The sequence below is a fragment of the Sciurus carolinensis genome, chromosome 1 (assembly GCF_902686445.1).
Source record: "Sciurus carolinensis chromosome 1, mSciCar1.2, whole genome shotgun sequence".
NCBI classification, from domain to species: Eukaryota; Metazoa; Chordata; class Mammalia; order Rodentia; family Sciuridae; genus Sciurus; species Sciurus carolinensis.
The window spans coordinates 1,241,964-1,260,497 of NC_062213.1; the positions used below are offsets into that span (position 1 = coordinate 1,241,964).

An 18,534-nucleotide genomic window follows, 5' to 3' on the forward strand; every position below is an offset into this window, starting at 1 on the left:
AGCAGCATGGCTGTAGAGGAAGGGAAGGGGAAGGTCAAGGCTCTAACTGTCTTGGCAGTCTGCTGCAGGAGCCTGGACTGCCCCCTTTCCTCAGTTCTAATGACCTCAGGCATCAGAATTGGGGTACAAGGATGAGGTGGCCTCCTCAGAGCTGCCCCTGGTGTGTGTGTGTAGATGTGGGGTGTTCCAGAAGAGTGGAAGGTAGTGGGGTGGCTGCTCACAGCCTGGGCACTCCTTCCTCTGGGAACAGGACCTTACACAAGCAGTGGGGACATAGGCTCCTCTGAGGCTTCTGAATCCATGCCTGGGGCCAGGTGAGAGGGCCAAGGGCCGTGCCTGCCTGGTTCAGCCCCTGTCCACTCTTGGCCAGCTACTGCCATGGGCTGGACTGGGAATCAGGCCCTCTCTGACCTGCCTTTTGGGCAGCTGGTGTCCCTGATCCTCTGGGCTGAGCAATGCAATCCTTGGCCACCTAGACCTGGCCACTGAAGGCCAGTTTCCTTCAGAAATGAGTTTCTGAAGTGTGGAATTGGAAAGCAGGGGGATTAGGTGGGCCCAGTCTTTTCCTCAGTTCCCCCACCCCCGCATCTTCCCCGTATGGACAGGGTGCCCACCTGGTAGTCCGGGACCAAGACTGGGTTGCTGTGCTTTGCTGAAGGCTTAGGCTGTGTAGAGTGGGGCCAGCTCCGCACTGTTTTCCTGCCTTGGTTTTCTCACTCATGGCATAGGACTGACTTTATAGGGTTTGCTGGGATTGAAACAGAATGGTGCTTGACACAGGAAGTGCGACAAAATGGGGTAGGACTGTTCAGCTCCCCTGGCACCTTTGAGCAAGGACTGGGTTCCTGGAGGAGAGAACAGGATGGTGTCCCCTTCACACACAGTCCTGCACATGCACATCTGTTTCCCCAGGAGCACCAGGAACTGGGCCAGCACTGGATATAGGGGATGTGGCATGGACTGCCTGCTAACGGGGCCTCTGACCCCTGCCTTCCACATCACAGGGTTGCTGAGGTAACTGGGGAGGGCTTTCCCATTCCAGACCACAAGGGGACAGCAGGAGAGAGGCCTCGGGTGTGGAGGGGCAGCCCAGTGCTATGGGGCGGGCACTTGTTCATGTGGCCTGGGCCCCAGTTTGGGGCTGCCTGGGTCTCTGGCTGGTAGTGTGACCTTGGGGAGACTCTTGTTCACCCTAGGGCCAGGTGTGGTGTTGAGTGACTTGCGCAGGGCCCTCTGGGAGAGTCATATCACCCACTGACCTGTCTGGTGCTTCCCAGGAGCACCTGGGAGGTGGGCAGGGCACGGGCCACGTGAGCCCTAGCCCCTGTGTCTTGTTCTGAGGGGGTCCGGAGGCCAGGCAGTTCCTTGTAGCATTACAGGGGGAGCGGGGGTGTGAGGGTCAGTGGCGCCGCCCAGCCCAGCTGGTTGAGACTCCACCGAGCCCCAGGCCTGGGTGTCCTTACTGTGCGCGTCATGTTCTAAGTCTGGACAAGTGACGGGCCTTGCTTGCCCTCCTTGGATATTTATATCCCCCTGGGCCCCCTGCCCACCACTCCCCTCCCCCATGAACTGCTGCTGACAGCGGCACGCTCGCTTGTGCCCTCCTCCCACCTCGCCTCTACTGCTGCCGCTGCCGGGCTTGCTGCCTCTAAGGGGCCTGTGACCCTCCCCACACCCCTCGCCCGCTCCCTGTCCACCCCGTGGGCTCCTGTTGCTGTCCCCAATGAAGATCGTGCCCGGTAGGTGGGGCAATCCTTTGAAAGTCTTTGGAGAACCCAGCTGGGCTGGGGCCACAGTGCCTGGGGCTTAGAGGTGAGGGGCTGTGTCCTTCCCCCGCACACAGCCTGCTTCCCAGCGGGCACCCAGCCTCTCCTCCCACCCTGTCTGAGGCCCTACAAGGGGGCTTGGGGCTTGTGAGGGGTCCATATGTCTTTGAACCTAGTCGGGTCAACTGCAGAACGGGGTGGGGGGTGCAGCTAGAGCCGGAGCATTGGCATGAGTCTGCCTACGGTGCCTGGCGGCTGTTCCCAGGGGGCCCCTTGGAAGTAGAATGGGGGCTCAGCACTCCTTCTGATGGGGGCAAGGGGCCAGGCTGGGCTTCTTTTGGGAGGGACAACCTGGACTGAGGCTGCGCAGGCTATGCTTGGGGGCCTGTGGCTTGGCGCTTCATCCTGCAGGCCCCTCCTCCCAGCGGGTGTGGCTGTGGGTAGTCAGGGGTTAAGGTTCCAGCTAACCTTGAGCGTCGACTGCTCGGAGTAGGGACAGCTGAGCTGGGCCGTGTGGGGAGCGGCCAAGAGCCACTGGAGGGAGGAGGGCGGGCTGAGGCTGGGCAGGAGCGCAGTGTGTGCAGCGGCCGGACGGTGTCCCGACTGCCGGTGGATCGTGCCGTAGGGCGGTCCCTGAAGGCAGGGCAGCCTGCAGGCAGGGCGGGCTCTAGACCCTGGGACACCCCTGCTCGCTCTCCACACTGGGAGGCGCTGTCTGGCTTTGCAGCAGCCAGTCCCTGATCCACAGAGGCAGCTCTGCCTGCTCCTTGTGGCAGCCATGGAGCCGACGGGCAGCCTGTTTCCCTCCTTGGTAGTTGTGGGCCATGTCGTCACCCTGGCTGCCGTGTGGCACTGGCGCAGGGGGCGTCGGCAGGCTCAGGATGAGCAAGGTAAGCGCCCTTGCCTCAACCACTGCCATCAGCCACCACCCCACCTTGGGGATGCGAGTGGGGTTGGGGGCGGAGGGTCCGCCTCCCTCCGGCCCCTCCTGTTCTGTTTCTGAGCTAAACACCAGTTTTGTGAAAGTGTGTCTGCTGCACTGCTTCCCTGGGCGTGGCAGGGGCGGGGCACTGCAGATGTCATCAGCCTGCAGTCTGTCTGGGCAGGTGGGTGGAAGAAGCTGGGGTGAGACCCAGGAGGGGGGCTTGGGGCGCAGAAGTACCTGCCTCCTCAAGAAAGCCCCCTCCCCAGCTGTCACAGCAGGGACATGAGCAGAATCTACAGGGGCAGGTGCATTGGGTGGTCCTGGGCAGGACCAAGGTGGGAGTGGCCCCGCACAGTGGCCTCCCCTGCCCAGAGTGTGGGGTTGAGCTGCACAGAGGTGAGGCAGGTGCCTGAGTGCCTACAGCTAGGGTCAAGGCCCAGAACCAGCCTTGCGACAGGCAGTCAGGCTGTGATCTGCCCTCCCCTGCTCAAAGTCATCAGCTACTGGGCTATAGTCCGAGGCGGCCATGCCCAACACAGGATGGGGTGGGGCTGAAGTGAATGGATCCTGAACAGCCCATGGGAATTGGGCAGCTCTGCACCAGGGCTTCGGGCCAGAGGGACTGCCCTAATGGAGCTCACCTCGGGCTGGGTTCGCCTTTGTGGGGGAGTGGCCAGGCTGCCCCTAGAGGGCCTGATGGGTCTTATCCTTAGAGGTAGGATCTCCAGACTTGATCTAAATCTACTTGGGTTTCCAGGCATGACCCTGGAGTTCCCAGGAGCTGGTGACTCAGTTGCAGGCGAGGATGTTTAAAAGAATGCACAGGTAGAGGGTTTCTGGTCCTCAGAGGTTTTCCGTTGGGGACCAGCCACTGGCCCTCCGTCAACCCAGTTTTGTGGCCTGTCCCCACGTGCGAAAGGAGCTCCCCCTTGCCTTTTGCTGCCCTGCAGTGCTGCATGTGGCTTAGACAGCTCAGTTTTGTCCTTGCTATTCTCTGCCCACCACCTCTGCAGTGCCCCCCACACCCGCAGCCCCTACTGGCATCCTGCTGGGAGAGGTCTCGGTGAGGTCGATCGATGGGGAGCTTCCATTCTGAGTTCCCCTACTAGGGAGCCTAGACCCTGGGCAGTTTCTAAGCATCCTTGTCCTGAAGGGTAGTCCCCCGCCTGGTAGGGGCCGAGTGGGATGCACTCCGTGGGCTGGGGCGTGGCTTCCTGACTCGCGCTGGGCGGGGCGCCCGCAGGGGCAGGTTCTTCGGGTCTGGGCCTGGCGCCCAGCGGGTGGAGGAGGATGTGGAGAGCTGAGCCGGGACCTTCAGCGCGGGCTGGGAGCAGGGTTTGCTGTGTGCGACCTAGGGCGCCTAGGGCTCATGGCTGCGGCAGGCACCCAGGGGGCGGGCGGCGTCTTCAGCTGGCAGAGGGAGGTTGCCCTGGAGCTGCCGAGTTGGCTGGACGGGGGCTGCGAGCGCGCACGCAGAGGCTACCTCTATGGACAGCTGTGCTGCGTAGGTGGGTGCAGTCCTTAGGTTGCCGGCTGTAGGAACTGGCTGCAGAAGCTCTCGCCAGGTGGGCCGGGATAGGGAGAGGTCGGGCCCAGGTGCGGCCCCGCCTCTGAGCCCCGGAAACACCTGGGGAGGAAGGCGGAAACCCTTGGGCAGGAAGGCGTGGGGCGGGGCGAGGCTCTCCTTGCTGGTTGGCTTGCCTCTGGTGTAGTGGGTGGGCGGTGGGTGGGGCAGAGGGCTACAGCCTAGGTTGCCAGGCACCCGGTGCGGCGAGCCAGGGGCGTGGGGAGGGAGGGAGGGAGGTGTTGAGGGCGGGGCCTCAGGCCCTCGGCCCACTCGCGGCTCTCCCGTGTCCGCCGGGTTCCCTTCCACTCTTGGGGGTTTCCATCCCAGGACCAAGTTGGCTGGTCTGTTGCCACATCTGTAGAAAGCGGGAAATGATCCTCCTCAGAGTGCCGTGGGGGCACTGGGCTGGTGTTGAGGGTCATCTGTCTTGGGCTGTACAGGATCAGAAAGGAGTGCTGAAGCACAGTGCTGGGAGTCCCTGGGCTGGGTCAGATAGGTGGGAGAGGCCGCTGAGGAGCAGAGTAGGCTTGAGGAGCAGACCTGGCCAGGCTGAGGACAGGTGAGGGATCCATCAGCCTGGGAGGAGTTGCCTTTCGGTAGTGAATAGGAAGGAGCCGGCCTCTACAGCAGGTAAGTAGTAGGCAGGTCAGAAGCTTGAAGTCTCGGTCCATGGAAGGTGCTCCCAGGAGGGAGGCATCCAGAAGCAGGAATGCTTCCAGGGGGAGGGGTGCTGGAGCAGGCCTGGGAGCAGGAAGAAGACTGGAGAACGGGCTTGATTGGAGCCTGGGGAGGGGACCACATGTCTCATGGGCGTCAGCCCCTGGCTCCCCCAAGTTCCAGCTGTTGCCTGAATGCCCCGTGCCAATCTCCCGGCCCACTCCCAGGAGCTGGTGGTGTCTGCGCCCCTCAACAGAATGACACCCTGCTCCTTCAGCAGGACCTCACCCAGTTGCTGTTTCACTAGTAGCATGGGCTTCCCGACTCAGGAGGGTCCTTCCTGGGGAGGGGTAGGTATGTGTTGAGGGTGTGAGAAACTCTCAAGCACGCTGTATTCAGAGCACTGACTAGTGAGGCCAGATTTGGGATTTTGGAGGTTAAGGAGTTGATGTCTACTGGGTTGTGGGGGCTGCTGGGCCAGACGGGCAGAGCAGGGTCTTCTGCTGGATACTGAGGGGTACTCTGGGGCCGGGGGTGGGGTGGGGGGGTGGGGGGTGTGCTGGGATTTAAGATACTTCCCAGAATCCTGGGAGCTGACCTTGCACCTAGGCATGGGGGTGGGGCCTCAAGGACCCCTGCCTGGCTCAAGACCCAGGCCAGTGGGGTTTTGGTGCCCTCTTGTGGTCACAGGGGACAGTAAGCATAGGGGGTGGGGTGGGGTGAGCTTTTCCCAGAATTGTGTGCTGTGGGAAAGGAGGTTGCTGTGGGAGGGGGTTGTTCCTCAGCAGCTCGCAGCTGGATCACATCGAATCAGATGTGTGGACTGGAAAATTCTTGTGGTCGGGTGGTGCATTCTTTCCTATAGCAGTTGGTTGGGCTGGGCAGTTCCAGAGGCTGGCCATAGGCAGCTCTGTCTGTCCGCTGAACTGAGGGAGCCAGAGTCCCTTGTACCCTTTGCCCAGATCCTCTACATTTTTACAACCTGGAGCAGCTGCTATCTGTGAGCCCCACCCAACTGCAAACAGCCCCCTATTCGTCCAGGTGGGGTTTCCTTTCCAGTGAGTCACAGTGCCCAGGCCCCCTCCCCAACTCTGACTCACTGGCTGTGCCCCTTGGGGTGCTCCCCTCTGCCCCAGCATCTCCCCCAGGGGAGGTGTCCTTGCAGCTTGGCTGGACGGGCCTGCTTGGATGAGTCAGAGCTCAGCTATGCTCTGCTCTCGCCTGAGGTGTGCTCTGCCTGGCTTGCCTGGGCTGGGCTCTGTGGGGCCCCTGAGGGATCTTGCAGGAGCCAGGCAAGCTCTTGAACCTGGCTAGAGCAGCCTAGCTGAGGTGGGAGCCCTGGGATAGGGCACTGGTGGCTTCTCCATGTAGGTCTGAGAAGGTGTGAGCTGGGGAGCTGTAGGAAGCAGATGGGCAGCAGGCGCCCTCGCCACAGGTGTCACACAGGTTGGGGGTTCCTTTTAGAGGTGGACCCAGCAGGGAGGTGGGCCAGCCAAGGGGTGACTGAAGTGTTTTCTGAGATGGGTGTGGCCTCAGCTCTCCCCACAGCTCTGGGGATCCTTCTCCCCTCCCTGCGTGATGAAGGGTTGTTCTGGGTGGCCGTGGGGATGGTGTGTGTTCCTTTGGGATCCTGGCACCAGTGCCAGGCCCCCCCTGCACCCCAAGGTCCTGCTGCTGTGGGCAGGGTGGGTGAGGAAACCCCAGTTTCCTGTTTCTGGCTACTGAGGGTGTGGCTTTGGGGGAGGGGCTGCCTTCCTCCTTCCCGCTGGGACACTCCCCTCTGGGGGGACTGGGTGAGGTGGGGCTCTGGGGCGGGGCGGCCTTGCTGGGGAGTACAGCCTGCAGGGAGTGGCCACAGCCGCTGTGGCTGGGCCGAGTGGAGCCTGTGTGGAGTTTGCATCCAGTACAGCCGACAGCCTTCAGCTGCCTGTGTTCCACACCAGGCTGCCCAGAGCATCAGCACCTGAGGGCTGAGAGTCGGGTGGGCAGCACCATGTCTCAGCATCGGCTCCGGGTGCCTGAGCCTGAGGGTCTGGGTGGCAAGAGAACCAGCTCTGAAGACAATCTCTACCTGGCTGTGCTAAGGGCCTCTGAGGGCAAGAAAGGTAGTGGGTACCCCCTCTGGGCAGGGCAGGCCTCTGCAGCAGGAAAGACTATTTCCTGTGGCAGGAAGCCTTTGCCCTAGGTTGGGAGGGTATGGGCCTAGACTGAGGGTCTGGGTTTGGGGCCAGACTCAGATGGGGGCTGCCTGCCCTTTCCCAGCACAGATTGGTCTCTGAGACTTTAGTGTGGGGCCAGAGTGGCGGGGGCTCTCTTTTCCCTGGGGGAGGCCCATTGCTCTGTCAGGGGGGACATAGCTTCCCCTCAGGTACCCCGACAGGGCCTGGCCTTGGCCCTGCTGTGTCCCTGATTGGCCTTATATAGAAGCAGTGTGTGGGGTGGGGCAGGCTGCAACTTGTGCATCTTGGGTGCAGCAGCTCTGGACTCTGCTGTCTTCTTGGGAGACAATAGGGGATTGAGCAGAGGCACTTTGGCAGGTCTAGCCCTCTTCCTGGACCAGGGCTGGCTGGCCCTGGTGTTTTATGTCCTGCTCATGCAGGAGGGCTGGCAGGGGCTGGGTTTATGTGAGCTGGGAGAGACCTGAGGTGGGCACCAAGGCTGGGGCTGTTGTAGGGCCTTCTTCGGGCAGAATTTGACTAGCCAGGCTTTGATGTCGTACCATGGTCACCTCTTGGGGCCTCCCTGGGCTTTTCCCAGGCCCCAGGTTGATTGGCCTTGTCTCCCCCCAGATGAGCGGGACCGTGTGCAGAAGAAAACCTTCACCAAGTGGGTCAACAAGCACCTCATCAAGGTTGGTGGCCCCTGCTTGTGAGTGGGGTGGGGGTGCCCCAGATGGCCCCTGCCCCAGGGGGTCCTCACCCTGCTGCATTATTCCCCTTTCATCTCTGAAACCTGTTATTTTCTGTCCTTTCCTCCCACGCTCCGCTCCTGTCTCTTTCCTCCTCTTTTGGTCTCTTCTGGTCTCTGCTGTAGCACTGGAGGGCAGAGGTAGGTGCCTATGCAGAGGCCTAGAGGCCTAGAGCATGCTTCATGCCCCTGCCTCTTTCCCCTTGGCATCAGTGCCCAGTACTTTTCTCTGCCCCCGGGCTATTGGTGGCTCTAGAGGAATCTGTGGCCACTCTAGCCCTGCTGCCCCCACAGGCCCAAAGGCACATCAGTGACCTGTATGAAGACCTCCGGGATGGCCACAACCTCATCTCTCTACTGGAGGTCCTCTCTGGGGACAGCCTGGTATGTGCCCCTGCCCTCTTCTGTGGTCTTGCTGGCGTCACCCTCAACGCCCCTGCCTGTCGTACCTCCCTGGGGTCTTTCTTGACTACCCAAACTGTGTCTAGCTCAGCCTCCTCCTGCCTTTTCCCTGGAAGCAGTTCGCCCACTGTGCCTTCAGGTCCAGGGTGTTGGCATCACAGCTGACAGCCGGACTTGGGACTGGCCACGACCCCCGTGCTATAGGCTGCTGTCCTCTGCATTGGAGTCCTAACACAGTAACCTCATGCTCTGCTCTGCTTTGGTTTCTCTGCTGCTTGGACTCTGAATCTTGACCTCTGCCCTTTACCCTTTGCCCTGCTCTGGCTGGGCAGCCGAGGGAGCGGGACGTAATCAGGAGCTTACGCCTGGTGAGTGGTTGTGCCCTCTGGCCATAGCAGCACGTGGGCTCACTGAGACTGTGGAGCCCAGCTCACCTGGGGCTGGCAACTAGTCTGGCCCAACCCACACCTGGCCCTTGGGCAGGTAGATGACTGTGCTTCAAGCTGTCTGCTCTTCTGTCTGCTGCTCTGCCTGGGACTGGGCCTGGGATCCATGAGAAGAAGTGGCTGCCATCACTGGACCCCCCTCCAGTGCCACTGCCCTCCACCCACAGCTTCCTGGCTATTGTCTCCTCTCCACCCCCTTCCTTCCTTCCCACAGCCTGGGTTGGTTTCCCAAGCCCCTTCTGGACCCGGGCCCAGGCCCTTCCTGGCCCCTGGGCTGATGGCCTCCTTTTTGCAACTGGAGAGGGTGAACCTGGAATGTGGGAGGGGCTGCTGACCCATTGGGGAAGACCTTGGTTTAGTTGTTACAGCTGCTTTGGGGGTTCTGGGGGGCTGGGGCTGGGACTGCAGCTGCTCTGTGGATGCTGACTGTGCCATGCCTCCTGTTAGCCCCGGGAGAAGGGGAGGATGCGCTTCCACAAGCTGCAGAATGTCCAGATTGCCCTGGACTACCTTCGGCACCGCCAGGTAAGGCTGCCGGCCAGCCACAGGCCATGGACCCCAGGTACCCCTCCTGAGTGCTGCCCTGTGAGCTGTGACTGAGAGCTACTTGCTCACAGGTGAAGTTGGTGAACATCAGGAATGACGACATCGCTGATGGCAACCCCAAGCTGACCCTCGGCCTGATCTGGACAATCATCCTGCACTTCCAGGTAGAGTGACTTCCCCTAGATATCTTTGGGGTTGCCATGGGCTCTTTGACTGGTTAGCTGGTCGATTTCTGGCTGGGGCGTGGCTCAGGAGTCTTCCTACCAGCCCAGCCCTGTGCTGGCTCTGTGGCCTGAGGGCTCAGGCTTTTCTCCAAGACCTGCCTATCCTGTGCCCTCTGGCCCCAGCTAGGTGGGGCCGGCAGAGCCTCCTTGGAGAAGAATGTGTTCCTTGCTGGCTGACCTGGGGAAGCTTCTGGAGCTTCTGGGGCTGCCCTGGCTGACTCACCCGTTGCCTGTGCTGGCTGCACAGGAAGCCACAAATCTGAGATCTGGGCAGAAGAGCTAGACTGGCATGGCAGCTGACTCACACAGGCTCGCAGGCCAGCAGACACTTAGGGCTAGGTTGGCAGATGTACTGACAGTAGGCCGACTGGCAGACCCAGGCCTGAGATTGGACAGAGTGCCAGACGTGCATCCTGCCCAGCCCCTGGAAATCCCCCACCCTGGCCTATAGCCAGAGAGGAGGCCTTGACCTGTCCCCACCTCCCACCCAACAGCCTTTTCTAAGCTTGGGGGTTCTAGGAAAGCTCTGGGGGTCTGCAGCTGTCCTTCATGTGCCCACTGCCTACCGACTCTACTCTGTGCTCACCTCTGGATGTGGAGGGTATACCCCAGTCTTCCCTAGCTAAGGGGAATCCAGAGTATCCACCACGTGGTAATAGTGGGGTTGAGGCTCTGACTTATCTTGTGGCAGTTGCTGGCTGGAGCGGCCTGGGCTTTTGTTCTTTGATGTTGTGGGTCCCAGTGGGAGGGAACCCTGTGGGCCCCACTGTGCCTCAGCTGGGGCCTGGTGACCCTGTATACCCCAGCTGGGTGCTGAGCCACCCTGCCCCCGTGCCAAGTGGTCATGGGTACCAGGCAGGGTGGCCAACTGCTCAGCCTGGGTGGCCAGAGCTGAGCTTCTGCCATCTGTTCACTGTGTGGGGCAGATTTCAGACATCCAGGTGAGCGGGCAGTCAGAGGACATGACAGCCAAGGAGAAGCTGCTGCTGTGGTCCCAGCGCATGGTGGAGGGCTACCAGGGCCTGCGCTGCGACAATTTCACCTCCAGCTGGCGTGATGGCCGCCTCTTCAATGCCATTATCCACCGGCACAAGTACGTGACCCTGGCAGGTGGAGGAGGGCTGCAGATCTGGGGACCTCAGCTGGGCGACTTCAAACAAGTTAGGGCAAAGAGGGGCATCTGCCACTGATGGGAACTTGACTCTGCAGGAATGAAGGCCAGCCAGCCAGCCACCTCTGGGAGGGGCCAGTGAGCAGGGTCCAGCCCCACTCCTCCTGGGCCCTTAGAAGCACCACTGTTCCTTGAAGCCTTGTAGGACAGTGGGCTGCTGGTCCTGCTCATGTGGACACCTCAGAAGGGGCCTGACAGGCAAGGAGGTGTCAGGGAGCCCAGGGTGACTGCACCCCTACTCAGTGCACTGCACCTGTGACTATCCCCACTATAGGCCTCTGGGGCTCCTGGGGGGTGGGGGCAGTGGGGTCCTTTCAGGTCTTCCCATGTGGGTGGGGTTGGGGTGTTAGTTTATCACATCTTTCAGGGCGAGCATGGGGTAGGACTCTGTGTTTGCCAGAATATGGAGGAGTTTGCCTGTACGCTGACCTCCTTGGAGAGTCTGGCTGTCCCTGGCCCAGTCTGCCTCACCGACCCATTTTCCTGCAGGCCCATGCTCATAGACATGAATAAGGTGTACCATCAGACGAACCTGGAGAACCTGGACCAGGCCTTCTCTGTAGCAGAGCGGGACCTAGGAGTGACTCGGCTCCTGGACCCCGAGGGTAGGAGCTGCTGGCCCCTCCTCCCTTCTCCTTCCCCTTCCCCATATCCACACAGGCCCTTTGACCCCTGCCCTCCTCCACAGATGTGGATGTCCCTCAGCCTGATGAGAAGTCCATCATCACCTACGTCTCGTCCTTGTATGACGCCATGCCCCGTGTGCCTGGCGCACAGGACGGGGTGAGGGCTAATGTGAGTGGTGCCCAGGGGGCGGGGGGAGTGGGTCTTGGGCCCCGTCGCTAGCCAACAGCTGCTCACTCACATGCTCATAGGAGCTGCAGCTTCGATGGCAGGAGTACCGGGAGCTGGTGCTGCTGCTGCTGCAGTGGATACGGCACCACACTGCTGCCTTTGAGGAGCGCAAGTTCCCCGCCAGCTTCGAAGAGATCGAGGTGGGCCTACTCACTTGAGCCTGGGTCCTGTGCCTGCCTTGGCAGGGCTGCTGACACCCCTTGTCCCCACAGATCCTTTGGTGCCAGTTCTTAAAGTTCAAGGAGACAGAGCTTCCAGCCAAGGAGGCGGACAAGAACAGGTCCAAGGGCATCTACCAGTCCCTGGAAGTAAGTGGTGTGCCCCAGGGTGGTGAGTAGGCAGGCTCTGGGGAAGTGACTGGGGTGCCCCCGAGGATGGTGAGTGGGGCATCCCCTGGGGAGTGCAGCTCCCTAGAGCCCAGGGCCTGGGATTCCCTCCAGAGTGTGGCTTGAACTTCTGTGACTAGGGCTGTTTCAAGTTGGGTGGGCTAGGGGACTCTGGGCCCAGCACTTCCACCATTTGCAGCTTGGCCTTAGTTCTGTCTCTGATCTTAGGGGGCGGTGCAAGCAGGCCAACTCAAAGTGCCCCCTGGCTACCACCCCCTGGATGTGGAGAAGGAGTGGGGCAAGCTGCATGTGGCCATTCTGGAGCGGGAGAAGCAGCTCCGGAGTGAGTTCGAGAGGTAGGTATGGGGAGGCTGTGGGTGGGTGGGTGGGGCTCTGTGGTAGCAGGGAAGCCACCCGAGGGTGAGTCACTGCCTGGGGAGGAAATCCCCCCCCAGGCTGGGGAGCCTGAGCTCCAGTTACTGGCCAACAGGACAGTGGGCCCTGGGCAGGCAGGAAAACCAGAGCAGAGGGGAGCTGCTCTCGGCCAGGGGGTGTGGTGGGCCCACCAGCTCACGGACTGGGGTCTTGTGCTCTGGGCTGCAGGCTGGAGTGTCTTCAGCGCATTGTGAGCAAATTGCAGATGGAGGCCGGGCTATGTGAGGAGCAGCTGAACCAGGCGGATGCCCTGCTGCAGTCGGTGAGGGGGAGGAAGGGGGAGTGAGGGGCGGGCTCGGGAGGTGGGAGGAACCCCAGGCCAGCCCTGCCTTGCAGCCAGGGCTGTGACTAACCGGGCTCTGGGCAGGGTGGGGCACTGGGATGGAGAAACCAGCCTAGCTCCTCCCTTCCACTCGGCAGGCGGGCAACTGTGATTTCCTGCTGTGGGCAGAGCTGGCCTCTGTGTACCAGGCAGGACACCAAAGAGGCCGCCCTGTCCTCTTGCAGGCTCTCCCCTTCCCAACAGCAGCTTTGTGCTAGGGGAAGGGTGGTGGGGAGGTGCCCAGACCCACTACTGGCTGAGTGTGGGGCTCAGAAGGTACAGGACTGTGTGGGTCTGGGCAGGATCCTGTTAAGAGAAGTGACGGGGTGGATGATGGCGGATGAGGCCCAGGGTCCTGTGAACAAGGCTGTGAAGGGCCTCGGTCCTTGGATGTAGCAGGATTCCTTTGGGTAGGATCCTGATCCCTCAGAGAGCTCGCCCATACAGATATGTCCAGAAGTTTGTCAGGAAGATGTGTGGGATTGGCCGGGAGGGAAGGAAAAGGATGGGGATCCCAGGGCAGCGGGTAAACTGAGACCTGGGTCATAGGCTGGGGACGTGGGTGAGAGGGCTGCCTTGGCTGATGACCCATGTGATCGGAAGGAGGGTCAACCAGACTCGGAGTCACAGATGACCACCTTGCAGGATGTCCGGCTCCTGGCTTCAGGCAAGGGACCGCAGCGGGCTGGGGAGGTGGAACGGGACCTGGACAAGGCAGATGGCATGATCCGGCTGCTGTTCAATGATGTGCAGACCCTTAAGGATGGGCGGCACCCGCAGGGCGAGCAGATGTACCGCAGGTGGGGCCCGCCTGTGCCCTTCCCAGGGAGCCTGGGTGTGGGAGCCTGGGACCTGTCTGAACCCTCCTGACGCCTTTGCTGCCCCAGGGTATACCGTCTGCACGAGCGCCTGGTGGCCATCCGCACTGAGTACAACCTCCGGCTGAAGGCGGGTGTGGCAGCCCCTGTGACCCAGGTGACCCTGCAGAGTACACAGAGGCGCCCAGAGTTGGAGGACTCCACCCTACGCTACTTACAGGATCTGCTGGCCTGGGTGGAGGAGAACCAGCGCCGGGTGGACAGTGCTGAGTGGGGTGTGGACTTGCCCAGCGTGGAGGCACAACTGGGCAGTCACCGAGGCCTACACCAGTCCATTGAGGAGTTTCGGGCTAAGATTGAGCGGGCACGCAGTGATGAGGTGGGCAGTACCCTTGGGTGGGCTGTAGGTGGTGGGCAAGGACCTGGCCATGGCAGCTCTCACCCCTCCTTGTCACCTGCAGGGCCAGCTTGCACCTGCCACCCGGGGTGCCTTCCGTGACTGCCTGGGTCGACTAGACCTGCAGTATGCCAAGCTGCTGGTGAGTGGGGGCCAGGCAGGGACTGGGGAAGGTGGGCACACAGCAGTCTGCTAACATGCTCCCTGTCTGCTCACAGAACTCCTCCAAGGCCCGCCTCCGGTCCCTGGAGAGCTTGCATGGCTTTGTGGCAGCAGCCACCAAAGAGCTGATGTGGCTGAATGAGAAGGAGGAGGAAGAGGTGGGCTTTGACTGGAGTGACCGCAATGCCAACATGGCTGCCAAGAAGGAGAGCTACTCTGTGAGTCATTCTGAATTTCAAGAACCCTCCCACATTTGCCCACACCGGGTCCCACTGTTGGGAACCCTTTGGGTGGCCAGTCAGTTCCAGCTCAGGCTCCGTAGAGGCTGGCACGGGGTTTGGGTTGTGTTTGCTGGAAGATCACAGACCCTGGCCTGCCTCCAGCACAGTTCCTGAGAACCTCTGCCCTTTCATCAGGCCCTTATGCGTGAACTGGAGCTGAAGGAAAAGAAAATCAAGGAGATTCAGAACACTGGAGACCGACTGCTGCGCGAGGACCACCCTGCACGGCCCACAGTGGAGGTGGGCTGGGGCTGCAGGACTGTGGGGTGCCAGCACAGGCCCCCGAGTGTGGGAGCTGTGGGGCAACCACGGACCCTTAGATGGAGGTGGGGCTATAGGGGGCCACCATGGGCCCCGAGGGGTCTGCTGTGGGTCAGAGGTGGGGAGGGAAGGGGGCTGTAGGGGCTCATCTTGGGCCCCTGGTGGGGTTGGGGAGGAGCTATGGGGGCCATCCTGGGCCCTAAGTGAGGTGGGTGGAGAGGGGATAGGGACCACCCTTGGTCCCAGATGGGCTGTGGGGGGAGGGGACAGGGCACTGTGGACCTCCCTAGGTCCCATGTGGGGGGTCTGAGGAGGCCATTGTCCTGCAGTCTTTCCAGGCAGCCCTGCAGACCCAGTGGAGCTGGATGCTACAGCTGTGTTGCTGTATTGAGGCTCACCTGAAAGAGAACACAGCCTACTTCCAGGTGAGAGACCCCCTTGCCCCCTGTGGCTCAGCGGCAGCACCCTGAAGTCCTCACATGGTAGAAGTTCGGCCCCTGGCTGCCAGCTGATGGACCCTGCTCAGCCATCCCTTGATTGCCCCATTTGCTAATTACTTCCTGCACTTCCAGACTCCTCCACAGTCCTCTTGGGGGCTGTGCTACTCCTTGCCTTAAGCCTTGTCCCTTCAGTCTGCTCCCCACTTCTGGGGCCTGAGGCAGCTTACCTGGGGCTTGGGACCCAGTCAGCCTTGCATGATGTTCCACTGCCCTGCCCAGTTCTTCTCAGATGTGCGAGAGACTGAGGAGCAGCTGCAAAAGCTGCAGGAGACATTGCGCAGGAAGTACAGTTGTGACCGCTCCATCACTGTCACCCGGCTTGAGGACCTGCTGCAGGATGCCCAGGTGAGGCAGAGGCAGAAGCAGGCAGGAGGACAGGGATGGGCTGTCGTGGAGCGTGGGCTGCGTGGACTGCCCAGGGAGTTGGGGATGGAGGACCAGCGGGGGCTGGGGAGGTATGATGTGGGTGGCGGTGTGTGATGAGCTGAGACGCTGGTGGCAGGTTGCTGGCTGGAGCTGGTGTGAACCCTACTCCTGGAACCTACACAGATGGGGGCCCAAGTCAGTGGGTGTCACTGTGTTCGTGGATGAGTGCTGGTTTTCTGGCCCCCATGACGGGAGCAGGCACAGTCTCTAGGGTTGTGGAGAGACGAGTGGCAGCTGGGCATGGTGCCTGCGTGCAGGGGTGAGGAGCACGTGGGGGCCACAGTGCTCTGGGTGGGCAGTAATGGAGGGAAGAGGGAGAGGAAGCTGGTTCTGTAAAGGCTGGGACTTCAGCTTCAGTGTCTACCTGAGAGAGGGCAGTGTAGCTGCAGGTAGTCTCTAGTCCACAGCCTTGGACAGTCCCTTGGTGAGGTTTGGTTGGACAGGAGGAGGCAGGTGACCTCCTGCTAAAAAGGGAGGAGGGGAGAGACATTGCAGGGGCCAGAGTGAAGCTAGGCTGAACCCCTTTCCCTGGAGGACATAGTGGTGACCTGGGGCAGGGGTAGGACACCCAGTCCAGGTCCAGATAGCAGGATCTGCTTGGGTCCCAAGCCCCTAGCCATACCTCCTGCCTCCAAGGTTCCCACCCCCAGCATCAGGAAGGCCCTACAGTCCTGCCAGTCCCCTGATCCTGGGGTGCTGTAGGTAAGTATCCATGTGTTGATCCTGAGCTGCTCCTTTCTGCAGGATGAGAAGGAGCAGCTGAATGAGTACAAGGGTCACCTCTCTGGCCTGGCCAAGCGGGCCAAGGCCATTGTGCAGCTGAAGCCCCGCAACCCGGCCTACTCCATCCGAGGCCATGTGCCCCTGCTGGCTGTGTGTGATTACAAGCAGGTGGAGGTGAGGGTTGAGCCAGGTGGGGCTCCAACAGGAGGGGGCGAGGTAGGGGCATGAGCATGACCGCCTTGTCATCACCTTTGGCTGTCTCAGGTGACTGTGCACAAGGGTGACCAGTGCCAACTGATGGGCCCTGCTCAGCCATCCCACTGGAAGGTGCTTAGCAGCTCTGGCAGTGAGGCTGCTGTGCCCTCTGTGTGCTTCCTTGTGCCCCCACCCAACCAGGAGGCTCAGGAGGCCATCACCAGGTGGGTGGCCTGTGGGGTCCTTGCCTGGAAGGGGTGGATAGTGGGCAGGGCCTCAAACACCCTGACTGTGACCCTGACCCACCAGGCTGGAGGCCCAGCACCAGGCCCTCGTTGCACTGTGGCACCAACTGCATGTGGACATGAAGAGCCTTCTGGCATGGCAGAGCCTCAGCCGTAATGTGCAGCTCATCCGCTCCTGGTCCCTGGTCACGGTATGACTGCCCACTGGCCGTGGACACTCCGGGGGAGAAGGGGAGGTGACGTCCCGTGGAGAGCCAGCTAGCTCACCCATGCTCACCCCGTCCTCCCCTAGTTCCGCACGCTGAAGCCAGAGGAACAGCGCCAAGCCCTGCGCAGCCTGGAGTTGCACTACCAGGCCTTCCTGCGGGACAGCCAGGATGCTGGTGGCTTTGGGCCAGAGGACCGCCTGGTGGCAGAACGCGAGTACAGCTCCTGTAACCGCCACTACCAGCAGCTGCTGCAGAGCTTGGAGCAGGGTATGGGGCAGGCATGGCTGGGGCCTGGGCAGGGCAGGCAGGCAGTGGGCCCAGCAACCAAGTGACCAGAATGTGCCCTCAGGTGAGCAGGAGGAGTCTCGCTGCCAGCGCTGCATCTCAGAGCTCAAGGACATCCGGCTGCAGCTGGAGGCCTGTGAGACTCGCACTGTGCACCGTCTTCGGCTGCCGCTGGACAAAGAGCCTGCGCGGGAGTGTGCCCAGCGCATCGCCGAGCAGCAGGCAGGCGCTGTCCCCTTTCCCATCTCTCTCCCTCTCAACCCCACTTCTCCCCTCCCTCAGCCTTCAAGGGGTGCCTTGTGTCATCAGTGTGCCTCCACCAATGTTTCCTCAGAAAGCACAGGCTGAGGTGGAAGGGCTGGGCAAGGGGGTTGCCCGACTTTCAGCCGAGGCTGAGAAGGTCCTGGCCCTGCCTGAACCGTCGCCTGCTGCCCCCACTCTGCGCTCAGAGCTGGAGCTGACCCTTGGCAAGCTGGAGCAGGTCCGCAGCCTGTCTGCCATCTACCTGGAGAAGTGAGTGACTGCAGATGGTGGCTGGGTCGGGTCAGGCTCTGGTAAGGGCTGGGACATGGGGAATATTCCGAGCAGAGGAAGGACAGAGTGGTCAGACAAGTTGGGGGCTTTGAATGCCTGGGCTAGGAGGTGGTGGTGTGGGACTGCGTGGCAGCTGTGGGGGTGCAGGGAGTCCAAGTCTGATGTCTTCTGAAGATGGCTCCCACAGGGCATCCTGATGACCTTTTGTGGGACATGAGGGGAGCAAGGAGTGGAGGTGGTGGGTGCTGCTCACTGATCTGGGGAGACTTGGGGTGTCAGCAGGCAGCTCTGTGAGGAGTGGGGGAGATGGGGTTAGAGCAGAGAGTGGTCCAAGTTGTGGACAGAAGGGAGTACAGATCGAGGGGAGGACTGGGGGGGAGGAGGAACCCCAGGAAGTGGCCCAGACTAGTAGGTTCAGAGGAGGGAGGGTCTGCCACCTGAAGGTGGAGACTGGGGACGAAGACCTGGGGGGAGCCATGGGGTGGAGAGAGGCTCCCCCCACCAGGCTCTTCCCCTTGCCCCGAGCTCCTGGTGATGTGTAGGCCCCTCCTGGTGCTCTGCCTCTTCTGCCTGCCCTCCTGCCCACCTGTGCCCAGCTGCTGTCCACTTCTACTCTTCTTTGCTGTTTACCCCAGCGTACTTTGATGCAGATGCACAAAAGGCCGCACATGCATTTGAACTGGTTTTCAGGGTGTAGTAAGAAATCGCCCTACCCTGCCTCGTCCATCTCGACTCCAGGGCCCCAGCATTTGTTCTGGCACTCAATGCTTACTTCATCGTAGATAATGCTTCTGCCCTTTGTCTTCCCTTTAGTCACAAATGCCAACACACTATTTGAGAGAAATATCGCTGTTGGGTATGTGGTGCCATCACCCAGGGCCCCTTCAGCCAGTCTTGAGCTGGAATGCTGAGAATTACACTCCCAGATGTTACTGGTTGCCCCAGGGTC

The 18,534-nt window shown here is 61.3% G+C and overlaps 1 protein-coding gene across 19 annotated transcripts in view; it reads left to right on the top strand.

The window, feature by feature from the left end:
- The window catches only part of Plec (plectin), a 57,314-nt gene that overhangs the window by 25,397 nt on the left and 13,383 nt on the right, over nucleotides 1–18,534 (top strand). For 6 of the 19 annotated variants that reach the window (XM_047546434.1, XM_047546494.1, XM_047546514.1 and 3 more), the window contains 25 exons: nucleotides 7,705–7,766; nucleotides 7,949–7,963; nucleotides 8,117–8,206; nucleotides 9,118–9,195; nucleotides 9,288–9,380; nucleotides 10,367–10,533; nucleotides 11,101–11,216; nucleotides 11,300–11,406; nucleotides 11,487–11,606; nucleotides 11,679–11,774; nucleotides 12,021–12,148; nucleotides 12,396–12,489; nucleotides 13,195–13,349; nucleotides 13,437–13,746; nucleotides 13,829–13,906; nucleotides 13,983–14,144; nucleotides 14,343–14,447; nucleotides 14,798–14,893; nucleotides 15,188–15,313; nucleotides 16,139–16,291; nucleotides 16,382–16,536; nucleotides 16,622–16,748; nucleotides 16,850–17,033; nucleotides 17,116–17,273; nucleotides 17,386–17,564. In XM_047546434.1, the coding sequence (XP_047402390.1) occupies nucleotides 7,705–7,766; nucleotides 7,949–7,963; nucleotides 8,117–8,206; nucleotides 9,118–9,195; nucleotides 9,288–9,380; nucleotides 10,367–10,533; nucleotides 11,101–11,216; nucleotides 11,300–11,406; nucleotides 11,487–11,606; nucleotides 11,679–11,774; nucleotides 12,021–12,148; nucleotides 12,396–12,489; nucleotides 13,195–13,349; nucleotides 13,437–13,746; nucleotides 13,829–13,906; nucleotides 13,983–14,144; nucleotides 14,343–14,447; nucleotides 14,798–14,893; nucleotides 15,188–15,313; nucleotides 16,139–16,291; nucleotides 16,382–16,536; nucleotides 16,622–16,748; nucleotides 16,850–17,033; nucleotides 17,116–17,273; nucleotides 17,386–17,564 (3,154 nt within the window). Of the gene's footprint in view, nucleotides 1–1,611; nucleotides 1,740–2,529; nucleotides 2,657–3,995; nucleotides 4,200–6,803; nucleotides 7,021–7,704; nucleotides 7,767–7,948; nucleotides 7,964–8,116; nucleotides 8,207–9,117; nucleotides 9,196–9,287; nucleotides 9,381–10,366; nucleotides 10,534–11,100; nucleotides 11,217–11,299; nucleotides 11,407–11,486; nucleotides 11,607–11,678; nucleotides 11,775–12,020; nucleotides 12,149–12,395; nucleotides 12,490–13,194; nucleotides 13,350–13,436; nucleotides 13,747–13,828; nucleotides 13,907–13,982; nucleotides 14,145–14,342; nucleotides 14,448–14,797; nucleotides 14,894–15,187; nucleotides 15,314–16,138; nucleotides 16,292–16,381; nucleotides 16,537–16,621; nucleotides 16,749–16,849; nucleotides 17,034–17,115; nucleotides 17,274–17,385; nucleotides 17,565–18,534 lie in introns of those variants that run through there. The other 13 variants (XM_047546441.1, XM_047546503.1, XM_047546521.1 and 10 more) reach the window with 9 other exon arrangements.